Genomic DNA, 24,085 nt, shown 5'->3' with positions numbered 1-24,085 from the left:
AAAACCAGCGCCTCCATCATGGGTAGATGAAGTCATCTTGTTTTTCATTGGCTACACTGGAAAGCATGCCTGTGTGTGCCTTCTGCAGAGTGATGGTCTTTTTTGTGAATGTTTTCAGTGAATATTTTACAGTTTGCATGGGTGACCTAAAAACCTACTGTATGTGTTGGACTTAAAGAGAAAAGGGCAAATCAGTAAAACCACACTAAAAAAAATAAATAAATAAGAAAAGAAAAAGCACAATCCTGACTAATCCAATGCATCAGTTGCTTTGTAGATCTGTAAGTAAACGTGAGAAAGACACCTTGTGTTTTGGTTAATTCCCACTCTGACACACAGGCAGCTACAACACCACATTAATGCAGATGTAGTGCAAAAACAGCACAGACAATGCTGCTGCTGCTGCTGCTTGATTTTGCTGTGTAAGTTGAAACATGAAAACGTGTTGCAATACTACACCCCAGGCAGTGATGGAGATGAACATACAAAACACCTGGCATTTATAGCTGACTGTGGTGAGGAGCTGCATGTGATTCAAGAATCCTGCTGACTTAACACTTCATCTTTCCTGCAATAGTGGTAACTTCATTTCTTTTCTTTTCTTTTTTTTTTGATGATGATGATGATGATGACCCCCCTCCTTCCTCCCCCTTATTACTTGTTGATTTGATGACTCTATCAAGAATGGCCTTTCAGAAAAATTAGTATATTGCTGTATATGACCCCAATGTCAATGTCTATCTCTGGGTAAAGACTAGACTTTATGGTCCAATCGCGCCATCTGCTGGTCAATGGGGGCATAGAGGCCAACGAAACAGGGTCGGAGATAATTATTGTTAGACGTTGTGTCATTAATTATAATGTTGTTATTTTTTTTTAGTTCTTTAGCCAAGATATTAAATGCATCGTGTTTTGACAGAAAGTTCCTGCAGCCACCCACTAAAAGACAATATGCGGCCTACAAAGACTACAAAACTACAAAAATGGCTTCTTCCTCCTGCTGGTCACGTGGGCCAGTGGCGCAATGGATAACGCGTCTGACTACGGATCAGAAGATTCTAGGTTCGACTCCTGGCTGGCTCGATTCTTTTCTTCACGTTGAGAATGAGCGAACTGAACGATTTTCATTCATTCTTTTTGGCTCAGCTGAGGGAGCAATTTGTGAATATTTACGTGTTTTTACTCTGTCGTTTGTTTCACATATTATATGCATCACGATTCTCAACCATCTTTGCTCACAAGCAGCTTTTACATGCGGAGAATACAGTATAATCCTACAGAGCAGATCATTATAGAACCCAGTCATCACAGCGTCCTTGTTCGATCAAGATAGTACTACCCCAAACGCCTAAGTCGCGGCTGTAAACGTTGAGATAACTAACATTAACCTCCTGTATGATATTCGCAGAGAGCATGGATTTTGCTGAATATGTGAGGAGACTGAACATCCATCGGGCCAGTGGCGCAATGGATAACGCGTCTGACTACGGATCAGAAGATTCTAGGTTCGACTCCTGGCTGGCTCGATTCTTTTTTTCTTATCACGATTCGAAAGCCGAACGCGAACTATTTTATCTTTATTTGATCTTTGACTGAGTTCAAGGGGCACCTCCAGTGTCACCTGTGGGTGGAGCGAGGCCATCACGTGACAGCCAATCACCGCCATCAATCTTACCTGGAATTGACCAGTCAAAGGCCGCGCTTCTACCAAGATTTCTACACAACCAATCAATTTTCTCGACACCTGCCAGGATTTGACCAATCACAGTCGGCATAGCTACCACAATTAGCCCATTAGCTTATCGTGACAATTTAATAAGAACATAAGAAGAACGTCTATAATAATTAACTTTGAACAATTCAATCATAAGCAGCTAGACGATTTTAAAAAACTACACTTTGTTATCGTGGGCTTTATGACATTATGAGGTGTTAGCCGATTGCTTACATCAAAAAATATTTTACTATTAATACCAGGCTGGCTTTTTGCCCATTACACCGATGTTATCTACTGATAAGTAGCTACTACAAAACAAATGACCATAATTTATCAACACAATCTGTATTTTTTTTTAAACTCCAGTTAAAGTTCATATTTGCAGCAGCGAACGGGTTTAAGTGCTGATCGCTGGTTCGATCCCCCGCGGTCACACCTTAGTACACTCATAACTTGGTTTCATTTAGCAAATACCTTTGAAGAAGTTCTCAAAAGTAAAAGCATTAAGCTGTAAATATTTTTTAAAAATCTATGTTTAACTTGCGGTTATCTCGGAAGTTTACATGAAAAGTTTCTTTACCTCAATTTATGGACGAACGGAGCTCGGCCTCCAAACAGCAAATCAGCAGCCGCTCCTGGAGCAAAGTGAAAACTCTCCAAACAAACAACACCACCGATGTCCTCCACGTTTTGTGCACGTAAACTTGGAAAAGTCGCAAAAAACGTGCGCCATCAGTCGATTTTCTGCAAGTTGAGCTCGTTGTGGAGTTCAACGAGGCAGATAAGTGAGGAGAAGCTAAACCTGCAGCGCCCCCTTCAGCAGTGCTGCCTCAATTACACCGTGAGCCTGCTGGTCAGATCAATGATGATCATTGATGTGAATCAATAGTTAAAAATATGTAGGCAAGCTGTTAATCAGCCACTGAGATGATTACCTATAACCTAATATCACGTAGTATAATGTATATACATATACAACAAAATTATACACATCATGACACATTTTAATTTATGTATGATTTATACTAGAATATTACATATATTATTATACATTATGCACATAGCCAAAAATTGTTCATACCTAGGCTTTGATAACAGGTTTCTTTGGGCCAGAAATTACCTAAAAAGGTGAGTAAAGAGACACTGATTTTTATGTTTTGTTGTTTATATTTTTACTAAAGTTTTAATACATATAATTTTTAAAAAGTTATATTTATCAGTGACATATCTAAAATAATATTTAAAAAAATCTATCCATCCATCATCTATACACCGCTTAATCCTCACGAGGGTCGTGGGGGGCTGCAGCCTATCCCAGCTGACTCAGGGCGAAGGCAGGGGACACCCTGGACAGGTCTATTTAAAAAAATCAAGCATTAAAATTGTTAAAATTAATTCACTAAAAATCCTAAATATGGCCTAGGTATGAACACTTTTTTGGTTATGGGAATAATGTTTACATAATATATATAATATAGAATAATGTGTTAAATGGTTCTGCAATTAAATCCTGGATTTCAAAAAAAGCAGCAAATTTAAGTCAAAAGTTGGCCAACTGCGTTGCATTTATTAAATATTTTCTTTATAACAATCACACAGCACATACATACATACGTTTGCTCTTCATTTAACCTACAGTTTGCTATGAAATAAGGACCTCAAATGACAAGCAACTTACGTATTAAGTTAGTAAACTCAAGACAAGACACGAATAACATTTGGATGGCAAAGGCAGGCGCCCAAAAACCCTCTTCACACTGCAAATCAAATGAGTCTGCGCCAAAGATAAAATGAAACAAATGTAAATGAATAAAGGCCAACAAATATATATCTTTCTTTTAAAAATATACAATGTTTGCAAAGGTAATAAAATACATAGATCTACAGGCCTAATACCAGAGTCTTCATAGGTGCATAGAAACCCAGCACATCTATCTCTAAGTGCTTAGAACAGATTGCATGTGACAAACACCGGCTGTTTGTTGATCACAGAACAGCGCAGCCAAAAGCATTCCTGCTCAGACTTAACAAAGGGGAAAGTAATAAAAATGTGCACTGTGACTGTGACCTGGTATGCCTTGAGCACACAGAGGCACAGCAACCTTGAGGACAACAACACCGTTTGAAGTTGATATGAGGTGTTCAGAGGTTACGATTCGATGTGATTTATTGCGTGCTGTTTGCATATCGAACATGGCGACGCTGGCTCTGTGTGCAGGTCAGGATACTGGCATCCTGTTTGAGGAGAAAAACTACTCCTACGCATTGATAACTGGTTAACATGAAGAAAAAGAAGAATGTTCTGTTATTTTGTGACTTTTTAAAAATAATATTTAATATTAAAAACACTTTGTATCTCTGTTATATATATATATATATAAATACACACCAGCTGTTATTACTGTAGAGGCTGTTGTATTCCTTCCAGTCCTTCGTGAGCCGACAGATCATCCTTCCTCTGACTTAAACATTAGGTACCTGTGATTTATGTCACATTCCACATAAGGACAATTAGAACCTCTAACTTGTAGGTTCGCTGCAGAAGTGTGAAGTCGAAGGCACACAGTATCTGAAATGAGCTGACAGTAAGATATCTACATCGCCGATGCAACTGATATTTACAAAAAAAATAACCACATGGCGACACTTCTGCAAATGCGACGTTTCATTGCATTAAAGTAGGGCTTTGGTGTATTGCAATACTTCATTACTGGGTCAAACCCCTGTTACGTTCTGCATAAAGGAGACTTCATTAACTTTCCTGTCAGAATGCACACGGTTGGACTTGATGCATCCAGTCGATCAATCCTCTACAACAAGAATTGTGAATTTCCGCTCCTGCAGTTCCTCCTCTCATCCACCAGGTGTCTCCCACCACCTGTTAGAAGGAGGAGGTGGTGGCGGCAGCAACTGGAGCGGAGCAGCCGGGCTGGATGTGCTTCAGGTGGCAGGAGTGGCAAAGGAGGTGTCCGTTCAGAGGGTAGCAGCGGTGACCCTCCTCGTCATTCAGCTCCATCTTACAGTCCTGAACAACACAAAGCAGGAACAAAGATGACACACACGGCCGCTGAACGGAGGATAATTGGTCTGGCTCTGCATCGACCTCATTTCTGACCCCTGAAAAATGTGACAGTAATAATTGCTGTCGTCGATAAAGGGCTCTCTTATGGGCTGTGTGGCCTGCAGTTTCTCGAAAGAAGTGTTTTTACGCAGACAAAACTCTAAGCTGGAGATGCTCCTCTTTGAACAACTTGAAAGCCAAACAAAAAAACCTAAAAGAGGACACAGCTTCTCACAGCTCACTGATTTGGTGAAGTGAAAGAACAAGCAGCTGTCAATCAGACTTTGCCAAAAAAAGAAAAAGAAGAGGTACTTGTGTAAAATGATGGGATAATGATGATGAGGTGCCGCGTACCTGCTCTACTCAGCATTGCATAATTACCAAGACTGTAATTAAGATCGGTGATCTTCTCATTATAATTTTTTCCTAATGAGCTATTCAGAGGTTCCCTGGCTCAGCGCCACGACACACATGTTTTCAAAGACACATGTTTATAAGGCTGTGAGGACTTTGTTTTTACTCACCTCACAGTGATAACATTCCACATGGTAGTCTCTGTCCATCGATACGACTCGAATGGTTTCATCAGACCCCTGGAAAGGAATTCACAGACAAATGAAGCCAATCTCAGTTGAAGACACTCGGCTGCTCTGATTCTGCTCTACTTCGAAGTCCGACAAAAGATCGATAAAAAGCGTTAAAGTCAAGAGTTGAATTGTCTGTGCTTTACACGACTCCTCTGCTAACAACCTCTTTTCATCTCTTTGACCGTACGCCCCTGTTGCTAAACCGTCGGTGCAGCGTTATTATATTTTCTGAATTTACTGTTGAAAGAACAGGGCTCACAGTCAACTGTAATCTTGGACAGCATGTGCTGCCAGAGTGTGAATCATATTTCTCACTACTATCCCACACCTCAAATAACAGCTCAGAGATATTAGGCTTGACATTGTTTTGACCCATTGTCTCGTGGGAAATATGGCTGAATGAACTACCTGCTACCTGAGCAGGTAAATTCTGTCTCGGTCACAAGTAAGTTCACACGAGCAAACGAGAGTTAAATGTGGTGAATGTGGAATTTGGCTGCATTACATTAGAAAATGATGACTTGTTTTTCTCCGATATATATTGTGATACAAAAAAAACACAGGAATCATCACCAGATGACTTCCATAACTATTTGGACAGAATCAATATGTTCATCTGATTATGTGGTGCTCCTTATTTTTTTAAAAACAGTTTTAAAGTTGGTGACCCGTCTTCTGCAATCTGACAGGAACTGAAGGTAAAACTCAACTGACACCATCGATGCTACGACTAACAGTCTTTACTCCTCAGTTTGAGTCACGTGAGCTGATCAGTCACCGAACAAAATCCATTCATCTATAATCCCATTGTTATGTATCTAGGCATATATTTCACTGACATTAGGGACACTGAGGACACGTTGCACCACTTTCTGAAATACCACATTTTGACTTTTGAAAAAAAGTGCAAAAAAAATCACCTGCACCAAGAAAAATGTCAACTTACAAACAAGAACCATTTTACAAAGCTTGTTTTTTTTTTGCACAATAAGAAAACACACAAGCAGTGTAAATATGGAGGAAGTAAATGTTCATTGTGCACACAGTAGTACTCTTGAACCATGAATGGAACATCAGACTCAGCCGGAGCGGCACGTGAAGGAAACCAGCTCTCAGCTCCAGTTTGGAGCCAAAAAGCTGGAAAAGTAAACAATGTTCTAACATAGTGATATTTAAACCTTATGCTCTGAATGAGTCACGATTGGCTGCACTTGACTCATGACCTCTCATGAACTCGGCTTCTCCAACGCTAAAAAAAAGTGAGCAGCATCGAAACAACGTGGCAGTTTAACTTTTGTTTTTAATATCTGAAGGAAAAGGGATTTATGATTTATGACCTTTAGCTTAGCTAACATTGTTAATGTGATTCCTTCATTAGTTTCTATTTTGTCACGTTTTAGGGCAGTGATGTTGGATTGTGTTGTGACTGGGGCTTGATGTGACATTCTTTATTTGACATGGCGTTGCTGATGTGGATGCGATGCTTATGGATAACAGTCATTTGTGCAGCAGACACTGCTTTCTTGATTATTTTGGGATGCAGCCTCATCTATGTCTGTCTGTGCACTATTATGCAATATTTTTTACTTCACCATTATTATCTACTCTGAACTCATCAACAATCCGCCCAATATTTGCCTAGAATTGATGTGTTAAAAGAATCCCGTGATTAAAAACTTCATCTCACTGTGAAATACAGTTTCTACTGTCTTCTTTGAATAAAACTCTGATCCTCAACATTAAATAACAAAAGCACAAATATTTCAAAGCATAAAGATCCCAGATTGTCTAAACTGATTCAGACATAAAAACTGTGAACCACAATACACTGACATGAACATCTTATATATGATAATATTTCCTTATTACCTAAATATTAAGGTTGAAATGCAGGCTGATGCTATCTTACCTCTGAAGGCAGGATGGGCTGGTTACAGGCTGCACATTTAGGCGCCAAGACCCTGGAAGAGTGAGATGAAAGAAAAACAGTTTAATAGGCTTGTTTGAACTTCACTGAAATAAGTTAACTACACTGAATGCTGTTCAGAAATGAGCTCCATTCAAATTAAGACTGTAGAGGTTACAGTTCATATGAGGTGTCCCTCTTTCAAGCTATGAGCCTCTCATATTTCCCTCCCCTCTCGGACTAGATTCTTGGATCCTGTTTCAGCTCAGGAGATGCCAGGTTTGCAGATGTGCTGGCTTTCCCTCACACAAGTGATTCCCCAAATCCAGGAACGAGTAGAAAAATACAAAGCAAACTGAATTCATTATATCCACACACATGGCTGGCACCTGGATGTCTGAGGCAAAAACAAAGGCTGTCTCAGTGTGGACGGGCATGACTGTGGCTTAAAGTCAAACATATACTGTATACACAATAAGGTTTGTCTGATTTAATCAGCGGAGGGAACATGTGGGGGCTGCCAGCCAGAGATGATCCACGTGCTCTGTTGTGCTGTACATGTTGTCCCAGCACAGTGAAGAACGCCTGTAGCTGCAGAGCTGCTGCTGCTGCTGAGGTTCTACAGGTGCTACTGTTGACAATTCAAATTACTAACAGGCTCAAAATCAATTTACCTCACGAAAAGTTGATTTTCAACAGAGATAAACCTTTAGTTGTCCTAACAGAGTGTGTTACTGTCAAATGTGGACAGGAGGAGTCATGGCCACATGCCACTCTTCACACCTCTGACTGGACAGTGAGCTTTTCTCCCTCCCCCTTCCTCTCCTTTCATGCCAGACTAAACTTCTCATGTGTCTGCCACACGTGGCAGAGAGGAACGCAGTCAGCCCCTGCAGGCCTTCTCAACCTGATCCAGCAGTAGCAGAGGAAAGTTAAGAGGCTGGGCTGTGATATAACTTGGAATATGAGGCCCAGACAATTCTGTCCAGCATCACGTGAAACTAATTTACCAAAGATAAATCCAGGTCATGCACTTGCGTTCCTTTAAATTCCTGTGTAACAAGTGACGTTCACCTGTGGTAGTCCTTGACACAGTAGATCTTATTTTCAGTGTCCACAGTGAAGGGTACTCCATCAAGGCTCTCATTACAGATGACGCAGCGGAAACAGCCGGGGTGGTAGGACTTCCCGAGGGCCTGCAGGATCTGTAGAGGTGAAGATGTGAGGAGGCACAATAAAAAAAAACAGACACATCTCCTTCAATTTGTCTACCGGATGGACAACATATGTAGACGCATGTGAAGAGAAATCCTTCGCTTCCTGACTTGCGATGACATCACGTGCGTCTGCCTTTTTTTTTTTTTTTTGTTCTTACCCACGAGTCTGCTCTTGTGTGTGTGGGAGACAGAGCGAATCAGAGCCAACACTTCCTCCTGAGTCTTTATCCAGATGTGCACACAGAAAGCTCAATTAGGATGAAGTAACTGAGTTTCTGCTGAGATCACCTGGCTCTGACCCACACATGCAAACAGACGAATCACGGAAAAGCAAACAGGAGAGAGGTAACAGACACTTACCATGTCCATGATCAGATGTCCACACGCGTTGCACTTGTCAGCAGACTGCTGGAAACCAGAATACTACAACAGAGACGAGACGACAGTGATGTCATTGGAATTTGGTTCTTTAACGGATGACTGAAATCTCTGACTTTCATTGTTCAAGCACTCGGCAACTCTACAAAGTCTTTAACACACAATCCAGCGTTGAATGTGTGGTTTAGCGTGTGTAGCTGAACTGAAGCTGTTGAAAAACACTACATCCGATTTCTAAGAACAGCCTCTATGCAGACGGTAACAACAAAAACAGTTTGTGCTTTAGGTGTGTCATCTGCCACAAAAGACAGCGCACGCAGTTTTTAGAAAGTCATTTCAAGACCTTATGGTGTGGCTCCTGAGACTTGGGTTTAACTACACAAACCCCAAAACCCAAGGGCGGTCTTGAAAGGCATGCTATCTTTAAAAAAAAAATAAAAAATCCACCAAAGTTACACCATTTATTGGAACCAGAGACTGTAAAACCAAGAAAGAATCAGAAGATTTTCAACTTTGCAGCAGTCATTGAACTACTCGTGTGATGACTAAACCAAGTCTAAGCCTAAAACTAACATTTCATCCAAACACTTTAAACAATTTAGAATGTGCTGTTTTCACCACATTCTATAAAAAAAAGAAACTGGAGGCTGTGCTGTGACCCACATTCTGGGAAGTTTCAGCTGAACTGCAGGCAGTGTTCACACAGAGGAGACAAATAGGACAAATTATCTGCAGCATTTAAAACCACTATGTTTTCCAGTATTAATAACACCAGTGGCACCTGGAAAAATGTTGTAAAAGCTGTTTTCTTGTTGCAAAATAAATAATCAAAGAAATTCAACTTGTTTTTTCTTTTTGTTTATGATCTATGGCATGCTGCAAAAAAGTTAGTACTCACTACTTCTAGCTGTGGTTGTTCTATTGAGGTGAAGGACTTATTTAATACAGTAAAAAAAAAAAAAATAGTGAAAACGTGACAGAAGCAAAAAAAAGTCCATAAACTTGTTGGGGTTCACAGGGTTAAATATACATTCATAAGCTCAGACATGGATTAAGCCTAGTCCTGCACTAAAAACTTTTTTCAATGGAGACTGTCATTGAGTTTTTCTTTTTAGTCTAGGACGAGGCTTAATCCTCGTCTCAGAAGCTGGCTGATACAGTATATGAATCCATATTATTTGCTGCTATGTGTGAGCAATGTCAGCGAGGAGAGGCCACATTAACAGGCCTAGCAGAGGAGCACACGTAATTAACAGTACATACAGGGAGCAGAGCCAGAGCAAATTTAGTTCAGTATAAATTTTGATTTTAATTGAGCAGCTAAGAGCTTTTGGTGGAAGGGCAATTAGATGAGGTTTTATGCAGACGGGGCTCCTGGGGTAAACACGCACAGAGCTACTGGGAAAGTGCGGATGCAATACTGGAAAATACTTCACAACTGAAAACACAACATGAACACTGGCTGTAAAATGAAGGCTGGAAATTAATGACAATTTTTACCTGAGGGGGTTCGATTGCGTTTAATACAAATCCTTGCATGAATACGGATACTGGAGGTTTTCTATTTTTGCAAAGTGCTCAGGACCTGAGTGGCCTCCACCCTATAAACCAGAGCGAAGCAGCTTCTCCAGTTACAAACCTCCTTCCAGCCCCAGCGAAGGGAGGAAACTGACATGAATTGGCCGCATTAGATACTGGAAACTGGGTCACAAGGTCAAAGTCTTTGTATTTAAGTTGAAGGCTGACACAGTATATCCTGCTTATAGGTTGGTGTAAGTAATACCCCGTAAAAGGCAGTTTAAAGGGCAAATGTTAACCCCCTGTTAAAATCTCAAATACAGACAAGTCTATTTGATTTGAGACACGAGCTGGATGAAGGTAACAAGGATGAAAAAGCTACTGTCTGCTGTCAATCTAATGCATTTTCCCAATAAAGGTTACAAAACCACACACCCCAGTTGCAGCATACTTAATATTGATTGTACATTGACCACTCACCAGGAAGTCCTCTTCACAGAAAACCTTCCCTCCGACATAGTAGAAAGCCTTCCCTCTCAGCCTTCGACCTGCAGAAACACACACACGAAAAATTCTATTTGTATCGTTTCACTTCCACACCTGAGAGTCTCCAAACCTCTCCGTCAGAGAGAAAAAAAATCATGTTTTTTTCTATTACTGAAATATGATTAAATATGAGAGTTAGCAGATTAAAGCAGACTCGAAAAGGTAAGTCGGTGACAGAATGTTGAAATGTCATAGTGGAAAATCTTGCATGAGCCATGAGCTTGATCTCAGAAAATAGTTACAGCACTAATGCATGAAGACCGTAGTGATTAATTACAGCCATTCGAAGGTAATGGGCCCTCTTGCAATATTCATTATATCCTGCTGAATCCCAAGCAGATAAATCAAATGAGCAGATCTATGGTGCTCTGGTGACTTAATATAATATTCCTGGGACACAGAGAAGGCTGCGATAGGACAAAGAACACATCTGGATCAAACACGTGTGGGGAAAATGCTGATTAAATCCAATTACTAGACAGGTGCAACAGATTAAACACTCTGCTCTATTGGATTTCATTGCAAAAACAGGCCAAGGCCTAAGGTGACCTGCTATTCTTCTTCTTTGTTCTTTTCTCGTGTCTGCCCTCATGCTGGGTTTGCTTCCTCTCTGTCTGGATCTGGCCTCTTACAGCAACACACACACCAAACCTTTTTTGCTAACTTCTCATAGCTATTCTTGCCCAGGTCCCACAGGAAGAGGGAACATTCCTCACATTTTCTAAGTGGGGAGGTGAGGGAGGGGACAGCAGGGGAGAGGAGGGGTTGACCTTAGTTAGCAGCCGCTTCTTTATCTCCCCGGTGCTATCTCATGCTCTGTTTACTTGATTATTTGTACCCAGACTGCTTCTTCCAACCATACATTGTCCCTCAGATGTAGATCAACCTACTCACAGATCGGCGCAGTCAACCTACAAAGCAAAGAAACTGTTTGAGTCTGTCAAGTGTGTAGAAGAGCTCAGGCGCAGCTGTCTTCTCTCCACTAAAAATCACTCTAATTAACATCTTTAAACCACTTGACAAATTAAAAGTCAGAAAGCAAGAAACTCAGCTGTTCTACAGCCAAGAGCCCAAATTATATGTAGAAGATGAGCAAAAGATAAAAAACAAAACCCTGTGATTCTACTTTTTCAATCAAATGCACAAAAACTGCCCTAACCAGTTTTTTTTTTTTACAATTTAATTATCTTACCTAAATAGAATAATAATGGTCACACAGCAGCCAAGGTCTGGCCAAGGCTCGCCCAAAGCTACCTTAAGAGACAAGTCATTCAGATCAGGCCAAGGTGTGGAACTGGCCTCGGGTAATTACTGACAGACAGGCTTGTGTCCCTAAAGGAAGAGGGGGACGGATGAAGGGGATGAAAGTGGGCTATTCCTCTTCTTCACATTCTTGTCTTTTTTCCAGTAAGTCAGAGAGGGAAGGCTGTGAGCTTTGCGGAAAGATAAGAGCTTAATTAAAGTCAGGAGTCAGGACTGACGGGTTGAAAAGCGCCAGAAAGAACTATGACTATTGCACGTTCATAAAAATGTAAAATACCTGAGGGACAGAACCAAACACAAGGCCATTTTCTAATTAAACCATTCTATGAATTCCCTCATGTAATCCCATTCAGAAAATAAGCAAATCACAATGACCCTGCCATGACTGCCTAATCGAGCCTATGTTCTTTCCTGTGAGTAAATTACTCAAGTGAGACATCTCAGCAAAAGCACTTTTCTTTAATTCTTTTTTTTTTAATTTGTAGATTCCTTACTCAGATTTGGTCTCACTTTAAGCAATTTCCGATGTGTGTTTAGCCAACGAGGAAACTGCTTTTTCAGGAATTCTTTCTGGTAGTCTGAATGCATTTGTCTGACTGTGAACAGCACCTGGGATGTTTGGTCAAGGCCTTGAAAATCTACCCACCAGATGTTAACATACCAGCGGATTCAAGACCAATCAGATCCTTTCTTGTACTCTCCAAAGCCTGCGGACTGACTGGGATGAGGGGCTCGTATTAGGAGAGCAGAATCTGTGCATCAGTATTCTTGCTTGCACTGCTTGTTGTGTGTGGCTGTCTTGGTGAAATACATGAACAAAAAAACCTACAGAAACACTAAAAAAAACAATGCAATCAACAGGATGGTACATGCAGATAAGTAATTCCTACCTGCATTTTATTTGCTATGTGAATATAATGGAAAAATATAAGAAGATTTCATAAATAAGGAGAAACTGCTTTCTTTTTATGGTTCCACAGTTTACCTGAGTTATCTAAATCAGGCCTGATCTCCAACTAGAACTGGGCTGTACCTTTAAATGTCTGTAAACAGTAACTGATTAACCTAGAGCTGAATCCCAGACATGTGGCCTGAGCTCTCCCTGCTATCAGGAATGTTCTCCTGCCTCTCAGTCACCTGGGGGGGGTGGACTGGGGGAAAAGGGAGGAAGTTTGTGACTTGTTATGCAACTCAACAAGTGCAATAATTGTCGTGACACACATTTTGCAGGCAAATGAGAAGCAGTGTTTACTGTAAAGCACTTGTGCTGTTTACTGTGTGGGTACATGCATATGCATCAGTGAGCCCCTGCATGCCGGCTGCATGTGGTGGGTGCTGTTCTCCCATTGAATGGTCTCCCTGTCCCACACTGTGCTCCCGTCTCTTTGCGCCCAGCTGACATAACAGCACCTACTGTCCTCCTGGAGCCTCGACTTACTGGGGGCCCCCCTGTGCCTGCATTCCTCCCCAGATGAGATGCTTTTCCCTGGGGCCGCTCAAAGCGAACACAACCCTAATGCCCTCACATGGAGCAAGCTATGAGAGGTATGTGGTGAGTAAACTCTCTCCCTCCACTTCAGACATCAGCTTCATTCTGAGCCGCAATATGTTTCTGTCTTTCACACATGAACAGAATGGAGGGTAAAGAAAAAAAAACAGAGATGTTAATCACATGTTTGAGTGCGCAACCAGCAAGGTCAAAGGTGGTGCAGAATAATGAGCCTCAGCAGGGGTCGGCACTGTGCCACAAATACTCCACATACCCACAATCTGATAATTGGGACAGAGATTTTAATTGTTCGGAGCAGAGAGGGAGGGAAGTGCACAGACGTCCAGACATGAAGCTACAGGTCAGACATGCATCGGACAGTTCAGCTCCGGGTCGTGAATCTCAACTGATGTCTGGTGTCACCTGATTGGTCGAGTAAACTGTATAAACTGAGCAGGTAAACCCAACGCCTTGAGCAGCGTCATGTTGAATGAGTGGGCCACTGAAATATGCTGCGCAGATCACAACAATAAGACAGATCCATAAATCAGAGTTAGCATTTGAGCAGCTAAACCCGGATGAAACCTGATATTTTCAGCATTAAATGTTAGCATTAGAGGAGCATATACCTGGACATCTGATAGTTTGCTATTTGAACGCATGCAACTTATTTAAAGCTGCAGTGCGGAACTTTTGCTTCGTCCTTCTGGCAAAGACAGTATTTACAAAAACACCATCAGCACAAGCACATCATGTATGCATCACAGCTGATTTCCTTCTTGTTTATACTGCAAGACTTTCTCTGAACACAGAGTTTGTCTTTCACCTGCAGCATAAGTAACATTTCTTGGATGCTTCCAAGATGTTTCTGCCATTGGTTCCATCTTACCCCTACACCTAAAAAAATTTTGACCAAAAAAAAAACACTAAATAAAAAAAATAGGCCTTAAATGTACAAATCTAATGTAAACCTATGTTAAAACTGGTAAAATACATTTGCAAATTTCTAATAATTTCACAGACATTTCATTTTTTTAATAACTAAAACTGCTAAATTCAAGTTTAACACTATAAATATATATTTTTTAATTAGATACAATTAGTGACAACTAACAGAAAAAGCATCGGTTTTGCAATTTTACACAGATTTGTTTGTTAAATAAAAAAAATCTTTTACAGAAGTTTTAAGAACAAAAATGCAGAATGACTGTTTTGATGACTGTATATTACTAATAAGCATCTGCAGTCGTTCAAAATACAACCTTTATTCATGCATATCATTTAATATATCTTCTCCCAGTTTCTCTCCTGCTTAACTCTGGAAAACCAAATCATTGCTAGCTAACGTAAAAGGCTTTGCTGCTAGTGCACAAGGGTGGGACTCTTGCCACACAGAGTACATTTAAAACTCCAGCACACTGTGAAACACAGAGATTTACCTGCCACTAATAGGTTTAATCAGCATCGTGTGAACTCATCTGGCAAGTGTTTGGATGGAACAGATGTTCATTTTAATGTAAATCCCACACTCTAGTTTTAAAGTCATTCTGTTTTATCAAGTTAAAACTGTATCTGCCTCAGGTAATTAAAACTGAGAGAAGAATAAATACTGTCTTTGAAGTGGATGTTAAAGTATTTTAAAATAAATTAGCCCTGTAGCCAAAGCAGATGAATACGCTACAAGCCTCTCATGCTTCCTTACAAGCGTAACAAAGCAAACATCTTACATAAGTGTGTTTGTGGTCACATTATTCAGTGATTTTCTGCACAAAACTAACATCCACTTCAGGAATTAATCTAAAACTCAATTTATTGACAGATGGGTGAAATACGCAGACATGAATCGTCGCTGTGTGTGCCTTTGTGTGGGCTGGAGGAGTGACACACCCAGAAACCAAACACCAGCAGTACAGGACAGTAATCCCTAAATAATTGTGTGTGTTTTGCTTGGGGCAGTGAATGACTGAAGAAGGCACCACTTTCATTCAAGAGTACAGGGGTTTTTGGCAGCCTATTAGTCTGCAGGTGACATGAGCTTTACTGGTGGAGAAAAACAGTAAAAACGGAAGGGAAAAGTCTTTTAATGAAGGCACACTGTGGATGTGTATGTGTGTGTGTGTGTGTGTGTGCACTTACCACAGGCGCTACAGGTGAAGCAGCTGTCATGGTAGAGGCTTCCCATAGCCTGGCAGGCCTGGCTAGCTCCATACACCGCCTTGTTACACTTCACACAGGCCCCTGGAACACAACACAGCATGTCAGCAAATCAGAAACGTTCACATGAAGACACACATGTAAGTAATCCATCACTCTTAGGGAACACTTTAATACAATACATGGAAACACACCACATCAACACACATGAAGTTAATTTTAAATACAAATAAAACAAGTTCAATTTAATACCCACACACCCGGCTACACTGCTGGAGACAGGGAAATAAATAACCTCACAAAAGTTCAGGAAGCTGGTTTAGCAAGCTGTGTCAGTGAAAGGGGAAATATATCCCTATTTGCTTATTTGACTTGGCTCGGAGACGGGGAGTTCTGTTAATATAGAAGTTGATAAAAATCAAAGTGTTCCTGCTCTCACAACTCACACAGTTAGTGTGGCTTGATATCAGGACACTGGAGTGGACTTAATATTAATCCACCCACTCATCCAAGCCAAACCAGATCTGAACAAATGTGCAGAAAACATAAAAAAAAAACAGGAAAAAAAACACATGAAAGCAACAGTTTTCTCTCTCCTGTGGGTTGGGTGAAGAAGGCTTTTCAAAAAGCAAATCACATGAGAGCATGCCAGGATAATTACATAATCTGTCCTTTGACTTTGGACAGCTCCCGAGGAACACAACGCTTCCGTGTGATCAATATGTAACTATTTTCTATCTAAAGCTGCTCAGTGTCCAGTTCTTTCCAGACCTGATGTGAAAATAGTATCTTTTATCATCCCACTTTCCTGCCATTCTCCATTTCTCCCTCTGGGCCGTATGACATGACGCGATATGACAACTGATATATGGACTTACCATCACTGCTGACCCTAATGGGCAGTCAGCTAGCTGCTAAATCAATCAGACACGGTATGATATGAACAAGCAATCATGAAAAAACAGAAAGGGAGACGCCGCTGACGGAGGATGAAAGCGAGACCTCGAGTTTCTCTTTTAGTGTCAGGATGTGTGTGTGCATGGGCATGAGGGTATTTGTGTGTGTAGGTTTTTATAGCAAAAAAAAACCCTCTGGAGACTGAGAAATATAGCTCAGCAGAAGAGAGCGGCCCAGCCCGGCTTGGCCCAGCCCAGCTTCTCCTCTGACAAAGAAACTTCTGTTTCCACTGTATCCAACACACATCACATGGCCGCCTCCTCCGAAAACACACAGTTACGTTTAATAACCTCTTCAAATGCTTCTCCTCACAGACTTGCAGTAATACAATATACAATTGGGCTATATATACTTCATCTAAGCCTAACACCTAATGCCACCACAGAGGACACATCATCAGGGGCCCCAAACGGCTGGAAAGAAGATTTAGAGATAATAGAGGGATATTATTAGAAAGCAAAAGAATGTTTCTGTTATGTAAGCTATTTTGTTGACGTGAAAACACAGTAAAGTAGTCATGCCCTCAAACTACTGAAATGAAGGAGTGATGGTCCTTCAAATCACTTTTTACAAACAATTTGGGTCACAGAACAAACAACAGTAAAAATACTGTATAGTACATTAAACTGTTGCAGGACTATTTGACAAAGCGCCAAGGACATTTTTTTCTTTTTCCAGCTTTGATTTTCATGCACTGCAAGAAAAAAATGCAATAAAAGTCCATTCTTGCTTTTATTTTTCCTGTTTAGGACTAAAAACTCCACATTTCCGTAGTAACCTCCTCGCCGGGTGGGCCACTACAAATTTGCTTTTGGCTACAGTCCCATATTCCAAAACAGTGTAATTATTCAGGGGGACTGGCTGGTTGGAGTCAGGGGGGAGGGTAAAGCAAAACAACCTCACCCCTCCTATCCCCCCTCTCTCACCTTTCCCAGCTGTCAAAACTCTCAGTAGAAGGCTGCTTGCTGGCCAATGTGCCACTGACGGACAGCTAAACTTTTGTCTCACACTGTAGCAGCTTGTGCTACCACTTCTACAAACACCTACCACATGATGGGACCTGCACTTTAAAAGTTGCACAAATTTGTAGATCACCATCTAATGTACATTTAACTGATGCAAAACATGTCACCTACTAGCAGTGGTTTCTAACCACTTAACATATGAGCTGAACTGTTCACCAATTACTTTTATTTACCAATTATCCACGTCCTACCGCTGCTACGCCAATGACTCCCTGCCGTACGTCTTGCTTAGCTCTGAAAATCAAGGCACTTAGATAATCATGCTTCCATTAAGGACTAGATGGCTTCTAATTTCCTGGAGCAGATAAGGATCCCGGGTTGTTGGTCCTGATCATATTTATAACTGTGTCCCTCCCCACCACGAACAATCAACACAAAGCAGTCAGCTACAAACCCCGGAGCTCCTTTTTGATCAACATCTCAATTTCAATCAACACTTTCGGACTTTTTTAAAAATCCTGCAAACCGGATAAATTTCTTCCCTCAAACCAGTCCTGCACAAAAACATCGGAGAACATCCCCATTTTCCCCCCACCTGGGCTACTGCTTAAATGATTCAGGTTAAAACAAAGGGGGGACCATGCTGTTACTGTTTTCACCTCAACATCCTGGTACAAGCTTCCCATCTGTCAGTGAATCAGTGTAAAAAAAAGGCATTTGTATAACATTTTATGCCTGTTTTATTCTTGCAGATTTTTTTTTTTGTTTTATTGTCTTTTCTAAACTTTTATTGTCTTGTTTTAAAGTTTTATTGTTGCCGTTTCATATAAAGCACATTGTAAGTCTAATTTTGAAAGGTGCTATTGAAATAAAGTTTACAAGTGTTATTATTTTTCATTATTCATTGTTTCATCTGCTTATAATTTAATCTGGAGGAAGTATTTCCACTGTTTTTTTTTCAGGCCACCTTTGGTCAGTTATTTCCCAAGTGTATCCATTATATTTAGCTAATTATATTAACATGCTCATTTGTTAACTATTTTTTATGTAACCTCTGCCTTTAGGATGTGCAAGGTGACTCAGGTTGAGGTGTGCTGCTGTACAGTCTGCCAATTATAGCTTGAAGCTTGTGACAGTATTGCTTGTCGTGTCATCTCTTCGCCAATTAGGCCAAAGTATTCACATTTTTCAAAGGATCATTTCAAAGCACTGAGCAATGAAAGAGAACGCATCCACCACATGGTGTACCTTTAAAAGCAGCAAAAAAAATATGTATGCCTTGCATTCTCATGTGCGGAAGTATGCTGCAGGCTGTGTCACTTACAGCATAATTTTCAAACTTACACCAGCAAACACAGACAGACGCCACACCCAAGAAGTTACACAGCATATTAAAATGTGTCAGTTCCCGTAGGCCATATATTTATAGACAAAAAGACGCAGACATGAGCATGAGAGGATATCGCATTCACATAAAATTCACATAAAAAAGAAAGAAAGAAAAAAAAAAAAACAGCCTCCAAATACCCGCCAAAGCAGGAGCCAAGAATCCCTGGGAAGAGTTGAGACGAAGCTTTCCACTCAACAGCCAGATGGGATAAATTAATCCTCCATCTTAACACAACACTAAACGCTCCACTGACTCTGTGTGTGTGTGTGTGAAAGTCAGAGGAAGAGAGCAGGCAGGACTCTGGGATGTCCCACCACTTCTCCTCTCTTGAATGAACTTGTCTATAAATCTTGCATCCTCTCAGGCTCTTGCGGCCAAGGACAAAGAAGCATCCACAAACTTGTCCCTAAATGTCTCCATTTGTCTACTCATCCATTCAGCTGCACCGAGGGCACCCCTGAATTTGTCTGAAACACCCCTCCCCTTTGTATCTTAAGACCTCATTTCTAAAATTCCTCGCTCTCTTCCTTCAGACATTCCTCAGCGTTCCCCTGGTGCAGCCATTTGGCGCTGAACTCATTTTCCCAGAACCTACAGATGCGGTTATGCCAATCAGCACAATGTAAAAATGGGAAATCTGACAGACCCAGCCCTGCTTATAGACACAGGTAAATACCACTTTACCATGGCAAAGGCTGGTAAAAGCACATTATATGCAGTTTTAATGCACCCAGGGAACATTCATCTTTCAAAAACTTCTCAAAGATGACATCTACAAATGTGACAACACACGAAAAGTGCTCAAAAGTCTGGGAAATCACATATGGATCATTCTTTATATCTTCCATGAAGGTCTTTTATGAAGACACTGAAGTGTATGAAACTAGCCTACACAAGCCTTTCTTTCTGGCATGACTCAGAGGATGAGCCACGGTCTGATGGGAAACTCCTTATAGGAACTATGTGTGGGCTAGTGGGAATGTATGTGAGTGTGAAAAACTGACATACTGTAGGACTTTAAACTGTGCACCTCTGCTGACTGCACACTGCTCTCCTACACATCCGTAACATCCTTGTTGCAAGGCTATTTATGAGCTTTGTCGTGACAGTGACGTATGCCAGAGCATCTTCCCTTACACAACAGCATAAGCGCACAGGGGGGCTGAGGAAGGCTGTGAATTGCAATCGTGACATTCCAGCAGGAAATTCCTCCAGCGAGGAGGCAATGATAGGCTAATGTGTGTGTGTGTGTACTGAGGTGCTTTGTGGCTTCCAACAAGATATCATTCATTTCGCGCTCCTTCCCTTCCCGCTATTTTTATTTCTTGAAGCGGGACATTCCGTCTTCATGAATGGCCTTGGCTTCGAAGACCTGCTAAACACGTGAGCACCAGCTTTCTCTGCAGCAAATCGTATAGCTCACAGCTTATGTATGCATCTGTGACACCAGCCTGCCAGGTGATCTCAAAGTCAAACATCTGTTTGCCAGAGTTGCGCTAATTTCCTGATAACACTTCTACAGTCCAGATAGAGCAGCTAGTTCTACGAGCACTGATATGAGGAATAGAAACTACAATATTCTGCTGATGATAGACATTCTTCTCCACTGCTGCCCACCTCTGCAGCCACAGATGCCACGGTTTCTTGCTCCAAATGCCCTTAAATTCTAGCACTAGCAGCCACAGGTGTTGTTATTCATGAACATTTTCAGTGAGCGCATGTGTTCATCACATGCACAAGCATGCATGGCATTCTCACAAAAAGAGTGAAGGGAAATGTGCACACACAGGGCTGTGGCAATGACATCATATGGAAATAGTGAGAGCCAATCAGTTAAACTAAGTCAGCATAAGAAGGGCGATTTACACAATCACAAACAGAAGTGTCTGAAGTGCTGCCGCTCTGACTAATAAGTTGAGTTATAAATGTTGCCTAAATCAATCAAAGGTCGAGTTTCTGATTCTGGAGGAAGCCTGGTGATATTAAGTCAGTTGACACAACTTGACAGTTCAAGTGCTAGATCTACCATCCTTCTCACTCCCTCAGTCCTTTGCACAACCGCAGACATGCATGAGTACAAATGTGCACAGGACACACTGTAATACTGTTGAGTGGATCAGCCTGAACTACTTTGCTTGTTTCCCATCTACAGAGCCATGGCTGTGTGCAAACACCAGACGTTTTTTTTCTAGCATGAACAGAACAAAGATCTAACAGACAGTGAGGAGATGAATGTGATGGAAAGTCTGTTGGATTGGAATCACATAATCCACCTTTAATTCTCCAAAAGGCAATAAGTGGGCAACACTCTTCTTCCTGGCCACCTTTCACAACCACAGGGTTTGTTGTGGGCAGACAATGAATGATTAAAAATAGACAACAAATTAGAAAAATATTCTGTGTGCATTCGACAGAGGAAAGTAAGCATGCTCCCTACAGAGTGTGCTTAATAAGCCCAACTCTGCTAAGACTATGGATGCCATCAAAGACCTAACACAGCTGGGTTGCACTCCTGTTTAAGCCACAGAAGAGGAAACACACAAAACATGTGTGTCTGTGTGTGAGGAAAACCCAGAGGAAGGATGACAAAGGGTGACAGTGGGTGCATGTGTAAATATGAAATCAAAACCAACTGGTGTTGTGTTCTGAACTGTGAGTGGGTGGTTCTGTCATTCAGCTGGCTTCAAAGCAGTTGTCTAACTGATGCTGGTAATCTGAAGTCTTACCAAAGTAGTCAGCCTTTGGTTGGGCATCCATCTCTTTTTCCAGCCGCTGAGTGAGAGCTTCTAATTTTATTTCAGCTGCTGAAGGCCCCTGCTCAGGGGGCTGCGTGAGAAGAGACTTAGAGGGTTGCTGGACAGGCTTAGGTGAGGATGGCACTTCAGCTTCAGTACTGGCAGGTATTTGACTCTGACCTTGACCTTGGCTGATGATTTTGGAGACACTGGCAGGGATCAAGGCAGTGGACGCCATCTGGGCTTTGGGTTGAAGTGTTTCAGAAGACACAGGTGGGACAGAGGAAACTGCCACAGGGCCATTAAGGCTGGCAGAGGGTTTGGAAGTCGGAGGTGCCACGTAATGAGCTGCAGGCTGGGTGGAAGACTGCTGCACATGGAAGTCAGCTCCTCCTGTGAAGGCACTCAGAGGCAGAGCCGGGATCAGGTCTGGTTTCGGTGAGCCAGAGAGGTCTGCTGTCCATCCCCTGACTGGCCCTGCAGAGGAGGGTGGGCTCAGGTTAACAGGAGAAGGGGGAGCCGGATTCTGCTGGGATGGAAGACCGCTGACGTTGGGGGGAGGCTGCGGGCGCTGAGGCTGCTGCTGAGGTGCGCTGCTGCTGCTCCCTGAACCAGGTGGGGGAGTCGGGCTGGATGGGGCCCGGGGAGTCGGGCTGGATGGGGCCCAAGCAGCCGGCTGGCTCACCGGGTGACGAACATGTGTGGGCGCGCAATGAGGCGCAGGGCTGGGCGGAGAAGGGGTGTTGTGCTGGTATGAATGTGGCTCCTTATTATCGTAATTGTTTCCGTAGCCGTATGCCCTGCTGGCTGGGAGCTCAGACTGGATACCCGTGTGGTGCTTCTGACCATCAAACTGTGCGTACTGGCTGCCGGCCGCGGCGCTCGGCACCGGGCCAGAGAGTATCGGGGGCTTCGCCGCCGCTTCACCCGCCTGCCTTGAACTGTTGAGAGGCGGTCTGTCTTTGGTGTAATGTGCGCTGTTGTGACCCCCATTCATTTTAATGACCTGGTTGTTTTTCGCCATCTCCTCTTGCTGTTTCTGGATGTGTATTTTAGTCATTTTCGAGGCAAAAACTCTTCTTGTTTCTTCAAAGTCCGGGTTATTTCCCGCATCCCTCCTCATTCGAAACAAACCATCTCTGGATGCTTCATACATGTTTAAATCCTCGATAAACTTGCTCGCTTCAAGTCCTAAATCCTCGTATTTATCCATTTTTGTTTAGCTTCAGTAAAGTTACGAGTAGTTATATTTGGCAGCTAGCTAAAACAGAAACAAAAAAAAGACTTCCAGAGTGAATTAACTTCACCTTATAGTCCAGCAGCAGAACACGGTGGTCCAAAATTAAACTTTTCTGTTATTCCAAACCTTCTTTTCTTCCTTTAAATCCTCTGTGGGGAAAAAAAAAAAAAAAAAGTTTGAAACTCGGCGTCCTCCACCGGCTAGCTCCGTCCCTCCGTCCCTCCGTCCGTCCGTCCAGCTCCGCTCTGCCCCGAAGAAGCCGCCGTCTGCCCGGTTATAAATGTGAGCAGCAGATTCCCAGATCCGATACCCCCGGACGACCCCACAAACTGCCCCCTCCTCCTTTGCTTACAGCCCCAGCAGGGAAACCTTCATTCAAAACTTTGTCCTCCGCGTCTCCCAACAAGGAAAGTCCTTTAAAGTAGCTTTTTTTTAAAAATGGCGAACTTTGTCGCGACGGTTAACAGATTAAAAAAAAAAAAGAAAGTAGTGCCCGCGGAGCAGACCGTGGGAGAACAGTTGGAGCCGTACGTGGCCGCCGGTCGGTCGGGACCAGAAAACAGGGAACAGTTTGTTTTTAAAGGCGCAGTGCTCGAGTCCAATACAATCGAGATTAGCGGTGCCTTCATCGAGCGGAACCGTTGCACAGAAGTTAGCTAAAATATCTCCCGTTTAAAAATAGCCGAACCTGTGGGCACATATTCATCCGCTGCTGCTCCACCGCCTGTGTCATCTTTAAAAATATCTGCAAGTTGACTCAGTGGCTTCTCCTTGACTCTGACAAAAAAAAAGCCTTTCTGTTTTTTTCTGCATGAAAAAAGTATTTAAAGTTTGCCCCACCTCGATGAACTTTTACTTTAGCTGTTGCAGGACTTTTGTGACAGGCATGGGTTTTATTTTGGAGGACGAGGTTCATTTAATGCACCAGTTTTGTTCATTTTCTGCATCAATTTACAGTTTAA

At 42.1% G+C, this 24,085-nt stretch overlaps 1 protein-coding gene and 2 non-coding genes across 3 annotated transcripts; 2 read left to right on the top strand and 1 right to left on the bottom strand.

Annotated features, from left to right (window-relative positions):
• The first annotated feature begins 1,010 nt into the window (after positions 1–1,010).
• On the top strand, positions 1,011–1,083 carry trnar-acg (transfer RNA arginine (anticodon ACG)). The gene has a single exon. It is a non-coding gene; the product is annotated as a tRNA-Arg (tRNA).
• Positions 1,084–1,453: 370 nt separating this feature from the next.
• On the top strand, positions 1,454–1,526 carry trnar-acg (transfer RNA arginine (anticodon ACG)). Its single transcript has one exon. It is a non-coding gene; the product is annotated as a tRNA-Arg (tRNA).
• A 1,725-nt stretch (positions 1,527–3,251) lies between these two features.
• Positions 3,252–23,793, bottom strand: limd1a (LIM domains containing 1a). The gene is made up of 8 exons (XM_008292085.1): positions 21,875–23,793; positions 15,819–15,920; positions 10,865–10,932; positions 8,849–8,911; positions 8,346–8,476; positions 7,275–7,326; positions 5,303–5,371; positions 3,252–4,742 (listed from the first exon to the last, which is right to left on the bottom strand). Exons 1-8 carry the CDS (start codon positions 23,094–23,096, stop codon positions 4,599–4,601), a joined length of 1,851 nt encoding a protein of 616 aa, XP_008290307.1. The 5' UTR covers positions 23,097–23,793; the 3' UTR covers positions 3,252–4,598.
• Positions 23,794–24,085: the final 292 nt, after the last annotated feature.

This window comes from Stegastes partitus, unplaced genomic scaffold (genome assembly GCF_000690725.1).
Source record: "Stegastes partitus isolate 25-593 unplaced genomic scaffold, Stegastes_partitus-1.0.2 Scaffold784, whole genome shotgun sequence".
Lineage (NCBI taxonomy): Eukaryota > Metazoa > Chordata > Actinopteri > Pomacentridae > Stegastes > Stegastes partitus.
This window is presented reverse-complemented; position numbering and strand designations above follow the sequence as displayed.